Source organism: Drosophila serrata, unplaced genomic scaffold, assembly GCF_035046125.1.
Source record: "Drosophila serrata isolate PLE 108 unplaced genomic scaffold, ASM3504612v1 contig_184, whole genome shotgun sequence".
Lineage (NCBI taxonomy): Eukaryota > Metazoa > Arthropoda > Insecta > Diptera > Drosophilidae > Drosophila > Drosophila serrata.
The window spans coordinates 1,082,003-1,097,026 of NW_028257082.1; the positions used below are offsets into that span (position 1 = coordinate 1,082,003).

General features: G+C 37.4%; 3 protein-coding genes across 5 annotated transcripts in view; 2 read left to right on the forward strand and 1 right to left on the reverse strand.

Moving 5' to 3' along the window:
* The first annotated feature begins 1,106 nt into the window (after positions 1-1,106).
* On the forward strand, positions 1,107-5,178 carry BBS4 (Bardet-Biedl syndrome 4). 3 transcript variants are annotated; one of them, XM_020962588.2, is made up of 10 exons: positions 1,107-1,296; positions 1,390-1,529; positions 1,600-1,712; positions 2,320-2,610; positions 2,670-2,826; positions 2,931-3,053; positions 3,127-3,211; positions 3,882-3,968; positions 4,547-4,758; positions 4,931-5,178. In XM_020962588.2, exons 1-10 carry the CDS (start codon positions 1,218-1,220, stop codon positions 5,102-5,104), a joined length of 1,461 nt encoding a protein of 486 aa, XP_020818247.1. In that variant the 5' UTR covers positions 1,107-1,217; the 3' UTR covers positions 5,105-5,178. The 3 variants fall into 3 exon arrangements, with proteins under 3 accessions (XP_020818247.1, XP_086683945.1, XP_086683946.1); XM_086827819.1 differs by having other exon boundaries at positions 1,143-1,529; XM_086827820.1 differs by lacking the exons at positions 4,547-4,758; positions 4,931-5,178 and having other exon boundaries at positions 1,143-1,529; positions 3,127-3,268; positions 3,882-3,897.
* LOC110191638 (G protein-coupled receptor dmsr-1) overlaps positions 5,159-15,024 on the reverse strand; it is a 42,229-nt gene continuing 32,363 nt past the window's right edge. The window contains exons 3-8 of the mRNA XM_020962529.2: positions 8,764-9,060; positions 7,659-7,830; positions 7,417-7,543; positions 6,990-7,184; positions 6,747-6,929; positions 5,159-6,255 (exon numbers count right to left, since the gene is read on the reverse strand). Coding sequence (XP_020818188.2) covers positions 5,934-6,255; positions 6,747-6,929; positions 6,990-7,184; positions 7,417-7,543; positions 7,659-7,830; positions 8,764-9,009 — 1,245 coding nt within the window. The 5' untranslated portion in view covers positions 9,010-9,060 and the 3' untranslated portion in view covers positions 5,159-5,933. The remainder of the gene's footprint in view (positions 6,256-6,746; positions 6,930-6,989; positions 7,185-7,416; positions 7,544-7,658; positions 7,831-8,763; positions 9,061-15,024) is intronic.
* On the forward strand, positions 13,053-13,804 carry LOC110191687 (uncharacterized). Its single transcript, XM_086827821.1, has 2 exons — positions 13,053-13,159; positions 13,304-13,804. The coding sequence occupies exons 1-2, from the start codon at positions 13,148-13,150 to the stop codon at positions 13,616-13,618; spliced, it is 327 nt and encodes a 108-aa protein (XP_086683947.1). The 5' UTR covers positions 13,053-13,147; the 3' UTR covers positions 13,619-13,804.

Here is a 15,024-nt window from a genome sequence, read left to right on the forward strand (position 1 = left end):
TTGGGTGAGATTTACATTAAAGTATAAAAGTGAAAAGTAATAATATATTAACAACAAATATATATTATCAATATATTATTATTTTTCACTTATAAACTTTCACACGCTGAGTTTCATATTAAAATTTTATGTAGTACTGACTAAGAACCAAATTAACTTTCCCTATCTTTAAGTAATAAACATATTAAATCTTATACAAATAATTCTACAATATTCACTGTACTGTACCTTCTCGGAATATATTTAAAGAGATGTTGTTTTGTCTCGTAAACTGTCATGTTTTGTAATTCGATTTTAATCTATTTGCAATTTAAGGCCCCCTTTTGGAAGCAAAACCATCATGAGTGTCAATCTTTATGGTCAGTGATCAGGTTAAAGCAAAGCGATCCATATGACAGCAGTACTTCCTAGCGAATTGTAGCATATTCTGGTTGCAGATCACGTAGCCGACACGTTGCCTTTTGGGAAAAGGTGGCACTTCCCGTTCAAGATCTCTGAGATCTCGACGAGAAATATCTAAAATTGGCGCCGCAATCGAAGCCATATAGATTCAGATTTCACGGTGATCTTGTACGATATTTTTTCATGCATTAATTGCTTTTAAATTTTTTGGCGGCGAGCAAAACAAGAAAACAATTTCAAATGTAGCTCACGATCACATGTCTTTTCAAGCCCCAAAATGGAAACGAGTGCAACAGACTTTGCCACTTTGTGCACCGACTTTAGTGTCGGCGTGAATTAAATTGAGTAATTAGGTGGATTCGGAGCCGGGACCTGTGCTGGCAACCCACAAAACTGGTCTATCCCAAGATCTGTGCGATCTACGGGCAACCGCTCTTTTTGTCTTTGGCAATTATTTAGCCTGTTTCAGCTCTGTTTTATTGCATTTCGATTAGTTTCAAATGGGTTTTGGACATTTTTGTCGCAGCTAATTAAAAATACATGCCGTGGAATTTTCGCCTTAGACTCGTTTCGCATTTTGGCCCGGCCTAAACGTGCATTAATTCAGTTAACAAGTTAATTTCCAGCCCCCGTCGGCATTGGCAACCCTTAAATAAAAACACACACACAAAACTCGCCATGGCAACGGACGAGTTTTCCATAACAAAAAACAAAGTTTTGTCGGAGTCGCAGAGTATCTGTGTGCGAGTTGTCTTTGAAGTTGAGCTTTTTGGCCAGGACGAGCGAAAAATATATAGAAAGGAGCAGAGTAATCCATGTACGAGCCGGGAACGGAGCAGATCAACTGCAACGGCAGGCTCATCGAATTGCCCAGCTTGGAGGTTGTGCGGCCAGGCAAGAAACCAAGTCCTAGAAAGTCCTTGAAAACTTGTATTCTTTTACATCTTTGTTCGCATTTTATTTTCATTCGATTTGAGGACAAAACAGCTCCCAAAATGCCCAGCGATGCCAACATTGATTGGCTGCTCCACATTTATTTTACTCGGCGCGAGTTCACGCGCTGTCGCCGCCTCATCGAACGTGAGCTGAATCGACACCTGAATCCCGAGTACCTGTACTTTGTCCAGGTGAGCCTGAGCCCTCCAGGTTTTGCGGCTAATGCCGAGTATCTTTTCTAATTGATTGCCCATCGCCCAGGGCCTAATTGACCGCGAAGAGGGCAATAACATCGAGGCTTTGCGACACTTGCAAAAATCCGTGGAGCTCAATCCGCGGAACATTGAGACGTATAAGGAAATCGGTCGAACACTGTGAGTAAATTTGTGTGTCTTTTTTATATCCTCCCTATCAGAAAGATACCTTTTAACGCTCTTAATGAGTCAGTTAAATAATATATCGATTTGTTTATCTCTCAAAATACCTATTTGTACCCTTTAAATCGGTGTGAAATTACTTTTTCAAGTTTAATGTGTTGTTAATTAAATATTAACTGTCTGTGATATATTAAATCGGTAAAACTCGTTTAATAAATACAAACATATCTCTAAAAGTTCATTTAAATCATAAAAGTTGTGAAATAATTATTTATAGTATTCGTTTTGGGAAACTTATCGTTCTGCAAACACACAGTTTGTTTTTTTTTTTTTTTTTTGAAAATTTTGCACAATTTTGTAGGTCCTTTCAAGTCGCCTTTAAAAGTTCTCGGAATATTAGTTTCTAAACTTTGTGCAATTTCGAGAATTTCTTGTTATGGTAACTACATAATTTCCAAAAACACTTGAAATTGCACTTTTGGATGCCACAGAAATGCAAATTGGGTGTTTCGGGGAAACTGTATGAATTTGATGTATGAAAATCATTAGTAATTATTAATAACAGCCCTTAAGTGTAATTGTAATTCGCAATTCTGTTTTCCAGCTACATAATGGGACGTTTTAGCCAGGCCCTGGGGGTTTTCCGGGAAGCAGAGCAGCGGAGCAACCGGCCGGACCATGAAATATATCATTATCTGGGCGAGCTCCTTTATCGGGCGGCCACCACGCAAAGCCAAATGGAGGTGGCACGGCAGCAACAGGACGAGTCCCGAGCCTATTTCGAGTTGGCAACTCAATCGGGACGGAAACTGGAGAGCTTTGTGCGTTTGGCAGAGCTGTACCGCAAGGAAAAGCAATACCAAAAGGCCATCGAGCTGCTAGAGACATGCCTGCAGTCAGTTTCACTAATGACATTGAGTGTCGTATTAAATTTCATGTTGTTTAATTCCACAGCCTGACGCCTGAAAACTCTGAGGTGCTGATTGAAATCAGTGTTTTGTACCTGAAAATCAACGAGACCCAGAAGGCGCACGATCGTCTGGCGGAAGTCGTCAGCATTGAGCGGAAATGCTCGCCTAAGGGCCTTCTAGCCTTCGGCGCCATTTTGCAGGTGAGTTGGGGCTAAACTTTGATAACGATTTGAATTTTTTAAATATTTTTGTGCTGTTATTGTGTACATATGTATATATATTTTTTTTGTATTTCTTTTTCCAGTCCCGGAACGATGTGGATGGCGCCCTTAGCAAATACAGCCAAATCGCAAACGCTGAGCCGGAAATTGCGGAGCTGTGGAACAACATTGGATTGTGCTTTTTCAAAAAGCAAAAGTTTATTGTGGTACTTAAATTGCCACCGTATATATATGTATCATTTGGCATTTGGTATTTAAATATTTAATCATTTTTTCCAGGCCATTTCATCGCTGCGCAAATCCGTTTGGCTCTCGCCGCTTAATTACAACGCTCTGTACAACTTGAGCTTAATTTACATTGCCTGTGAGTGGTTACCAAGAATATCAAAACATGCCTTTTAAAGTCAACACACAAGAAAAAGTGTGTATATTTTTCTTTAAAAGCTTTCTACTTTGTTATTTGTAGGAGGATTATTTTGTGGTATTCCATAGAAACAAAAATGAACTCAGGGATTAAATATTCAAAGCATGAATATATTATCACGAAAACTCAACAGGTTTTAGAATTTTCACAAGTATTTTCATATTGAAAAGCTATGGAAAATGAACTGCATGTTTCATGCCAGAGAGTCTTTTCATTGTGTGTTGTTTTGCGGCACAAATGTTTGGCATTTGGCCAAAAACCATATGCCAGATGCAACTGCTGCAGTTATTGGTCAATACACAACCCACAAATTCACAAAACTTGTCATTTCTTAGACCGAATGCCTAGCCATTCATTAGTTTGGGGCAGAAAATGGGAAAAAGAAAACCAGCTTGAAAAGGGTAAACTGTAAGAGAGAAAATGCACACATATATCTCAAGGAAAAACTATGGACTGGAGGTTTTAATAAATTTCTTAAAAGTGCCAAGAAAAGCCAAGGGCCTTAGGCGGTTCGGTCCTAGGCCTTACTCAGCATTGTTAGTTGCTATTTTCCTGCTTGCTATATTGTTGTTATTATTATTATTATTATTGTTTTGTTTACCGACCTCAGCTGAACAATACGCCAGTGCCTTTCATACGCTGGCCGCAGCCATAAACCTGCGCAAGGATAATGCCGAGTGCTACATGCTCCTGGGGCGTAAGTTTACTATCCTATTTACACTGAAAACAAATCCTAAATCGAAGAAATTTAATATTCCGAGATAGTTTTTGTTGTTAACTTACAATATATTACATTAATTTAACTTTTTCTAACTAATAAATGCATTTTTCAAGTGCTTGTATGTTTTTCTCAACTTTAGCTTACCAAACACTTTTTATGCAGTAATATAGTTTATAGTTTAAGAAAATATATGAATACATAATATATATTATTTCATCATCAAAAACGTATATATATTTAATAAGTTCGAATAATAAAGTCATATTAAATATGCTTAGTTATCAACTCAGAGTTACTGAATTTAGTAAATAATATAAATTAATATATTACACATACTTGTTATATATGAAAAACAGTAAAATTTAATAAGTTAAAACCTTGAATTCTTCTTTTCAATATTTCTGAAGAAAAAGTATAATTGAAATATATTCCTACCTTACATTATACTTCAATAAGAACATTTGTTATTCTGTTAATATATTTTTTTCCAATACCTTTCTCCTCTGTTCTCTTAAGAATAATAATAACAACCATTTTTCCTTCCTTATTCACAGTGTGTTTACGTAAGCTGGACGACGTAGATAACGCATTTGTGGCCTTGGAACGGGCCAGTGTCATGGCGACCGGTCAGCAGGGCTCAGGACGCAATCCTTTGGTGGTGCTGAACTTTGCCCTGTTTTGCTATGAAACAGGACGATTGGCCCTGGCCGCCGAGCAGTACAACAGGTTCATGAGCCAGGCCCAGGATCTGCTGCTGCCCACGGAAGTAAGTCGCCCGAAATACCAGCACTCCCAGTGGCTGTATGCCGCGGCACGTGATTGAAACTGTGTAATCCTGTGAATCCTTTAATGGATACTATTCAAGCCAATATTCCCATTGCGAAAAAAGGCAGAACTAGAAGAAGCCTTCCGACTAATGCTTTCCATTTCCTGAACAGTACAAATTCCAAGCAACCAAGTTGAAATCCCTTCTGCGAATCTCCAATCAGGGCAACGGCATCCTGTTGGATAGTTCAGATCCGGAGGAGTCAGAGTCACAGCAAAATGGATTTCAGGAATTGCAACCAGATGACATGCCCTTGGAGGTGAATGCCGTTGTTAGCCAGAACTGAAGATTGAAACCATTAAAGCAGTTGCCCCAAAAGAATGTCAAAACACTAAATAAATATTTATTAAACGCGCCAAATCACATCAAACATTTATTTGAACCTACATAGTTGTAAATCGTAATATAAGCTGTTTAAATAGTATTTCTGTAATTAGACTCTCAAAAAAAGCCAATGTGTAATGCATTGGCGCTTAACTGGAATCCAGTGATCGAAGTTACCATTTTTTCAAGCCAAGAAGTCAGACCAACTCGGGGCTCACAGAGTTCTCTGTCCTCTTGGCTAAAGATATCCTTGGATTCCGGCTATTATTAGACTTTAATTATTTTTTGTTGCTGTTTTCGTGGAAAGTAAGTGTGACGTGTTGGTACCACTTCTGTGTACCTTTGTCGCTTAGCCTAGCAAAAACTTACGGACTAGGACACGAATTCGAAACACCAATTGGATAATGCATAATTCTTAGAAAGTAATTTCATTGGAAAGGAAATGGCACTTGCTAAAACAGCCAAATCACAAACGGAATCGATTCATTAAGCAATGGGAAACCAATTGATCGGTCAACCGATATTTGCTTTAACCAAACTTATGTATTCCGACTCACAGTTTCTCTTCTTGTTTTTAATTTTTTTTTTTTTCGTTATGCAACGCAACGAAACTTTTATAAAGTTTAAGATTTAGAAATTCTCAGTTGGAGCAAGCCCTGAACATCTTGGATGCCCTTCACCTAATCCCCATAAAAATGTCTCTACAAAATGATCCTGCAGAGCCCTCTAAAAATCGCATCTCGGCGGCATCGATAGCGATACCGATTCCATAATATAAATCCAAGTCCTGTTTAGACGCACGTGGTGGTCACACGGGTCAGTCGGGTCATTTCGGTGCTGCCAAAGTGCCGCTTCATGAACAGCGACCGGAAGGTGGTCCGGAACTGTTTCGACATCAGTCCATAGAGCACGAATCCCACGGCGGCATTGATCAGTGCCAGTAGATCCATCAGCTCCCCAAAGGGCGGATAGCAGTGGGCGAAGAAGCACTTCTCCATTACGCCGGACAGCAGGCCGAGCAATCCCTGCGGGAATTCGGTGACCAGGAAGAGGACCAACACGGCCACCAGGAGGAGAGTGGTGCGATCATTCCGACGATCGCAACGCGGCGGCCTAGAGGGATGAAAATATATATAATATATATTGCATCTTCAAAATTAAGCACTTTATCAAAATAAAATAAAATGAAAAGTGTAAATATTATAGATTTAGTAATATAAAACCATGTATTAAAGAATTGTTGCTTCTCTTAGGATGCTTACGATAGTTCAATACAATTTCGTTTTTTTATATTTTCCTAATTGATCATTAATAGATCATTGATATAATCATTAAAAATCATTTAAATATCCGATTACTTACGATGACTTTATTTTCGATATATTTTGGTTTCGATATTCTTGATATAATTATAATATATTGCTAGATTTATATGTTTTAAATAATGCAGGTTTGATTAAATTACTAAATCTAAATCCTTTTTTTTGCAATACTTTAAATTTCAATATTTTTTTGCTTCGATGTTGGCGATATAATTCTGATTAATTGCGATTTTTCTGGTTATTTTAATTTAATAATATTTAAATATAGTTTGCTTGACTCACTTCTTGGACTTGGACTCATTTTGATTAAGCTGGATGGCATACTTGGCGGGATTATTGTAGTCCCTTAGCTTTAGACGACGTCTCGAGGCCTCGCACAAGACATGCATTAGGATGGCACTGATCACAATCAAAATTCCGCAGGGTAAAAGTTTAATAATCACGGAATGTATCCAGAAATTAAACCTACAAGAATTCAAATAATAATTTCTGTCTCATAAACTACTTATTCATCGGTAAATTCACCTGTATAGAACCGAATCCTGATCAAAATACACATGATACATGGCCTCAGGATTGACGCTGTCCACGTCGTAGGTCTCCCTCACTTTAAACACAAAATATGTGGGCAGGCAGAGAATTGGTGACAGGATGAAGGGCAGGAGGATCGCCTCCCGGGAATGTGCGAGCAGGAAATTGGCACAGCCCCCGTTGGGATGTCTGTGGAATAGAGATGGTAACATTTGGCTATAAACAAAAGACGGGAAGGAAGAGAAGAGAAGCCACATATTGCCACATTGAAGTGTTAATCAGATTAGCCGGATGTCGGTTCGAATATCGGATGCGGATTAGTGTGATTGATGTGAATCGGTTTGCCGAAATTCAAAATGTATGAGAAGGATATGTCCCAGGACAAAGAGAGCATGCAATGCTGGCCTATAGATTCGCTCACCTAATGGCCACATATCGCCACACGGCCAAAGTTACTGTCAGTCCAATGGAGATCGTGTGCAGGATTTGGGTGAAGTGCATGTGGATCAGTAGACAAACAGCCCAAGTGTAGCTTAGATCCTTTTCACCTGTACGACAAAGAATCGTATTGACTTTAATACTAAAACCAATCCATCAATTATTATATTTAAAGTATATATTATTTATATTCAAAAATAATGAATAAATGCAATATGCTCTTACCTGGACCCATATAAATATACTGATACGATGTGTAGGGTATATATTCCAGCATCACAAACATATCGGCCACCGCCAGCCACTTGAGGATATTATTTATGGGCGTCTTGGCCATTTCCTTTCTGGTCAGGACCATTATGTTCAAGATGTTTGCTATTGTCCCGAATATGCAAATCTATGTGATTCAAGTAAACAACAAGAAGCAATATTCACTGGCTGTTGATAAAATATGTGAGTGTTATTTATAAAGAAAAAGAAGAATGTTACATCGTTCTCACACTCTTTCAATTGATTACACATTCCCCCCTCTTGGAATTTAGAGTGGTTGAATGTTTTATTCATTCAGCTCGTGATGTGCGTTCAGTTCTTGTGATTTAAATCCCTCTTCTCATTTCACACTTTTCTCACAGCAAACTTTAGTTTGACATTTGGAAGAAACTTTAAGTTAAATTCTACTTGGTCAACAAAAAACCAAATTCTAGCTTAGTAAATATAATGGGATTAATTTTGTTCCAATTTTTTGGAAACTAAGAAAGTGAGAACTTGTTTACCTCCCAAGAAAGTTAAATAAACCCTAATGATTATGTTTAAGCTCAAACTAATTTTGATGCGCAGATTTTCCTTACAACAAACAAAAAATCTAAGAGAGAAAAATGTTTTTCTACAAAATTGCTGAAAAGATTCATGGCAAAGGCAACAAAATAGAATAAAAAACCTAATGTCTGGAAATTAAAATGAAAGGAAAAACACATTAACGCCTTAAACCACATCAAACATAATTTATATCCGTTTACGAAATCCCTTTAAAACGACCCAGAGCCAAACAAAACAAAGGGCTCAGATTCCATCCACTTAATGCGATTTGAGCTGAACAAACCGAATTGCTTTAATTCGAAAAAGGGACCAAGTATCCCTGGACTTGGGCCAGAGCTCAAAGGTGAAAGCGTCCCTTGAATTCATCAGTCGACCCTTTCTCAGTTACATTCATGAGACGCCTGAACCATCTTAGCTCAGTCATTAGTCAAAAGTTTCCATTGTTTTCCCCCCGACATGAATGACGTGTTTCTGAGTTCCTTTTGGTTGATCTCGGAGATGGAGGAGCACTTACCATCAGGGATACGTAACCATGGATGCTGTTGTAGGCGCGCAGCCAATTGTAAATTTCACCTTGACAATAGCCCTGGCACTCGTCCACCTGGTTGGACATGTTCTTCTTTTGAAAGTCCTGCCAATACTTCAGGAACTTGTCGATATCAGTTTTGGTTATGTGCAGGTCATTCAGCACCGTTTTGTTGAACGCCGCCATTTGGGGCTGCAAATGCGATTGGGTCATGTTGAGGCTGGTGTCCTGCATTGTCACAGCTTGATTAACCTTGTCGCAGTATTCACATCAAATAATCATAGACTGTAAAAAAAAGAAGAGAAATATCAAGTTAATAAATTATAGAAAACAGTGAAAAAAATAGTAAGGTAATTTATCAAGAGCTTATCCAAGTTTCTCTTTACGCTAAAGGGATATATTTTGAGGGGATAAGTCAGATGTCATATATAGGCAAATATATCTCACTGAATATCCTTATGGTAGTTTATTATAATAATAATATATGTATATAATAATTAATACATTTTAATCCATGACTTGTCAGTCATTTTCAATGCAACTTAAAGAAAACTTCCTTCCAATTACATTTTCAAATAAAATTCTCATACCTTCTGCCTGTTAAACATACTATCCTTTATTATTATTTCTAACTATAACCATTTTTACCATAATTATTTTCTCTGCACATTTTAATTAATGATGCGTGTGCAATATCAGGTGCACTCATTGTATTTGGCTTAAATTAATGCCTATAAGCTTAGTGGTTAACTGCAATATATAATTGCCTCTGCCTAAGCACTGCGGTCACAAGGGACTTAATTAAGTCGACCACGTGATTAATTTGAGAACTATAGTTTTGGCAACCAGTTAGGATTGTGTGCATGTGACATGTTTGAGAACACACCGATTGTGTTTACCAATGTTGCGTTCATTTACGTATGCAACATAATGGCAGATGAAAACCACAAAAATAAACCAGATTTGACATCCGAAAATTTGTTGTCCACTGGCAAAGAGAAAAACAAACTATAGCGGTCGAATTGGGAGTGCAGCATAATTAACGATATATCTAATGCAAAATTGAGTGGCCAAAGTGGTGGAGCCTATGCACCACCTGTCCGCATGTCTACCTGTGATGCAGAGCAGCCTGGGCGTTGTTAGCATTTAATTGGCAGACACACTCAGTTGGAGGAAAATCCAAATACATGAAGAGAAAAATTGCAAAATAAAAATATATATATTATATATATTTACTCATAAAACCATTGGAAATTATTGCACATAAAATAAGAATAAATGAGCATAAGATCTTATATTGCAAGGGATATATCAAGATTTAGTATTAAAAATTGTTTAGTTGGTAGACATTACTCATCTGTGTTTTTCCCCTGTAAAAGCTTATCTGTTGTTGTCCTACAATATGGCATATGACACTGCCTACCCAGATCACTCAGTTGGCCAAATCAATGTCGACATGTCCACACGTCGTCAAAGGTGTTGCATTTGGCTAATGGCCCCAACGTATCTGAATCACAATTTGAATCTGGATCTGAATTGGAATTTGAATCCTGTTCGCAATATGCAGTTTCGTAACCGCCACTGGCACCACATTACCTCCACGCCACATTGCATTGCCTCATCTGGTATGCATAATTGTGAAGTACCACAAACTCGGTTTGCCACAATTCCATATGGGAGGGGCAGGTGGGGATTCGACTCAACTCGACTCGACTCAATCGCCGTTCGTTGGCTGTCAGAGTATTTGATGTTGATCGATTGGCCTTTCGATTTTGTCAAATGCTTTTACATCTGTTGCTAGATATTCATAAGTTTTTTTTTCCTACAGTCGCACATTCAATCGCAATGAGATATGAGTTAGAGGAAAAAATTTTACTGCCCAAATGCATTTGGCAAGAGCAATAAGGACCCACACACTTTGGCTTAGGGTTTCAATATTGGAAGGATATTTTTAGGTTGCATGTGATTAAGCTTGATGAGTTTTGTAGACCTTAAAGATGTCTACAATCTTAAAGTTACTTTAACTAAAAATCACAATAATAAATATCTGAAAGGAGTTGTAATCATCTGTTAAACTTTTAAAAGTATTTTGACAAGATGATGAAAAATCGACTCAAGTCTTTCAAAATGTGTAAAAATAAGCACGGAAGTATATTTAAATTTTGTAAAATAAAATATAAGTGTACTATACTAATATATTTATATTTTTACTAATATTTACATTTTCAATAAATATTTGGACTCTTTTTATTAACTTTAAAAGAAATTAGATAATTCTAAATCAATTTCCATTGCATTTAAGTTATTCAGTTAATGGTTATTCTATTTAAAACATTTTTCCTTTTGTAAACAGTTTTTGAACTAATCTATAATGATTATTATATTTTTTATGACATATAGTGGAAAATAGTACGATCCTGTTGATAATTGTTCTACCTTAATTATGTATCTCTTTATTCAAAAAGTAAACCCTTAAAAAGTTTTTAAAGCACTCACTTAGACCTAAGGTTAGAAAATGAATATATTAAAACAGTGTAACTCCACATTTGGTGCTTTCTTTCATTAATTTTTAATTACCACGTAGGGAAAAAAAGTCAAGGCTTTTTTGCTTAGCCATTTTTTGGCGAACTCGCTGGGCTGTTGGCTCCTTGGCAATTATCTAGTTAGCTATTGCCGCCTTCAAGTTGCTTAAGTCTCATTCAATTCGCAGGCACGTGGCCTTGAGGAATATGTCTAAACAGGTGGCGCACCCACAGAGACATCCTTAGCAGCCCCACCCCCCACACACAGACACACATTTACGCATACAGTCACAAGGGAAACAAAATGGCGCCATCAACTGACAGCTGCAGATAAACAGCAATGGCACTCTAGGCTCTTCCTTTGCTAGCTGCTGTTTCGCATTTTTTTCTATTCGCTCTTCTTCCTCTTTTTAGCCATTCGCTATGCCGTTAATTAAGGTTCCGCTTGTCAAATATGCCTCCCAGTGTGTGTGTGTATGTGTGTTTGAGTTTATTTCCTCATTTTTTATGACCGGAATACTGGGGAACTGTTATCAGATAGAACTCTGGCCATATAACTCCCGCTGGGCCAATTGGCTCAACGATTCTTAACAGCTTAGCTCCGAGGCATTTGTCGGCCATATCAAGAGCCTAATTATGAAGACCGTTAAAGGCGAGAACTACCACTTAAACGTTAAATGTTAATAGATCCCTATCACTATCCCTACTGCCCTCAAAAAGTCAACCATTTTCAATTAGCCAAGGTAAACAAAACGAAGTGTGTGTGTGTGTTTTGTCTGGTTTGTGTCAACCATTTGTTGCCGTCGCTGTGCGAAATGGCTTAAACAAATTGTTCAAATCATTTCAAGTCATAATGGAATTCATGCTCATACAAAATTTATTGAACCCATTTGTCTGAGTCTCCACGAGAGCTGGGCAGCTGGCTGAAAAAGTTATTGAAATGGTTTTGCCTAGATTATAAACGAGATAAATAAGAGCAATGGTAGTTTGCATATATGCAAAAGCGAAAATGAAAACGAAAACGAATTTTGCCAATGAAAACAAAAATAAATTGTTAAATTGAGTCAGGCATTGGAGGATAAGCCTTTTATTTATTCTACTTGAAATTGGTTTAGAGGGCACGTAAATGGGATTAGTGCTTTACGCAGGAAGTATTTTTTAAATTGTAATAAATTCGCACCAACAGCAAATGTAAATATTTATATAGATATATTTTCATATTTTAAAGTACCTTAAATTTAAGTTAAAACCTATTTCTTTTCTCTTTAAAGCTCACAAAAATTCCCCAAAGCAAAAAGTGTCAGTCTGGCCAGCCTATTGGTCTTAAAAATCATTTAGTTGCCAAAGAAATTATTATTGTTTATGGCATGGACATTTAGTCGTTGAAGTTATTGAGAGCTGCACATAATTTATGGTGGCAATTGGCACTCAAAGTGAGCTCGAGTACTCGAAATATAATTTGCTGAATTAAAAAGAAACGCACGCATGGAACTGGCGTTCTGTCAGATACTCAGATACTCACACTCAGATACAACTCAGCTCGGCTTGGCTTGGCTTGTTTGTGCAATTTTGGCTTGATGTGGGCATACATACATATATTTTTTTTCTCGATGCGTGTGTCTCTTGTGCTGACTTTTTGCCAGATTTTTACTTTATTTTTGGGCCTAAATAGTTTTTGCCTAATGAGTGCGTTTGACTTAGATTTTGAGTGAGTTTCTAACAATCCGCACAGCGAAAATCGTATAAATAAAGTCGTTCTGGGTGCCAGCGATGTTAGTTGAATTAAAGCCAGCAAGCAAGGAGCTTCACGTTGTGTCCGAAGACCATAAATCATTAAATAGACAAACAAAATGAAATTCACTGTAAGCAACAAAAGCAATAACGTAAACAACAACTTTAAAAATGACAAAAAGCCAGCTAAATATTTCAAATATTTCTGTTAACATTTTCTATTTGTCTTTGTTCGCTCATTAAACGCAAATTGAAAATTCCTGGACACGCTATAGTTAATCCTGCTCGTCGCCAGCGCTGCCTGCATCCTGGCCGCACCTGCTCCCGCCGCCGAGGAGCAGCAGCAGCAGCAGGAGTCTTCCGTGAAGGCCAAGCGAGGACTCTCCCTGGGATTGGGATACCACGCCCCACTGCTGACACACTCGCATTACGTGTCCGCCCCAACGGTTGTGCACCACGCCCCCATAATATCGCATGCGCCGCTCATCTCGCATGCACCGCTCATTGCCCACGCCCCCCTGATCGCCCACCATCCGGTGTCCTCGGTGTCCTATCACCTGCCCACCTACCACTCCATACACCACTTTTAATCAGATCCGACGATGCGTGAGCAGCAACAGCAATAGCACCGCACTGGAATCCTTAAATACTGCAACACCATTCCCAGAAATTCGTATTTGCATCGGTCCTTCCTTCCTGGAAATCCCCAACAACCAAACACTTTTGTAAATATACGTAAATATGATATGAATATAAACATTTTTGCCTGGTTTAAAGGTCCTTTTTAATGTGGGGCAGATGTCAAAGCTTTCAACTTTGTGTGGTTTTAAAAGTGAAAGTGGTTTTAAAGCTAAATAAAGCCACTCAGGAAACTTTAAATAAATCGTGGTAAAAACTAAGAAAAAATGTTTTTTTCTAGGTGACAATTTAAAAATAAATATAAACAAGAAAGGAAGCTAACTTCGGCACGCCGAAGTTTATATACCCTTGCAGATAGAACTTCTATGAATAGGAATCCATACAATATAAATTATATATACTTGTGTTAAAAAACAATGAAGTAATACCTGCTTTCATTTCATTCACCTATACATATTATATTTGCAGTTTTACATTCACAGATTTGCATTTTTCCTCTACATCAAACGATCGTTTGTATGGCACCTATATGATATAGTCGTCCGATTTTTATGAAATTTTCCACAAAATTTTAGACTTATATAAAATGGCTATACCTCAAATTTGATGAAAATCAGCTGAAAACTAAAAAAGTTATAAATTTAATTGTATTAATTTCTCGATCGTTCCTATGGGAGCTATATGATATAGTCGTCCAATTTTCATAAAATTTTACACAAAATTTTAGAATAATATGAAATGGCTATATTTCAAATTTGATTAAATTCTGTTGAAAACTAAAAATGTTATCGCCACCGCGATTGTCAGTCTTCCGACAACAGCCACCGCCATTCTCATTCCTCTCAAATTTCTCGATCGTTCCTATGGGAGCTATATGATATATTAGTCCGATTTTCATAAAATTTTACACAAAATTGTAGAATAATATGAAACGGCTATATCTCAAATTTGATGAAAATCTGTTGAAAACTGAAAATGTTATACTTTTTAATTGAATTAATTTCTCGATCGTTCCTATGGGAGCTATATGATATAGTCGTCCGATTTTCATAAAATTTTACACAAAATTGTACAATAATATGAAATGGCTATATCTCAAATTTGATCAAATTCTGTTGAAAACTAAAAATTTTATAATTTTTTTTGTAAAACTTTTCCGATCATTCCTATGACAGCTATATGATATAGTCGTCCGATCCGGCCCGTTCCGACATATATACGAGTGAGAGTATATAGAAGACTAACTGCAAAGTTTCATTCAGATAGCTCCAAAACTGAGAGACTAGTTTGCGTAGAAACGGACAGACGGACAGACGGACAGACGGACAGACGGACAGACGGACAGACGGACATGGTT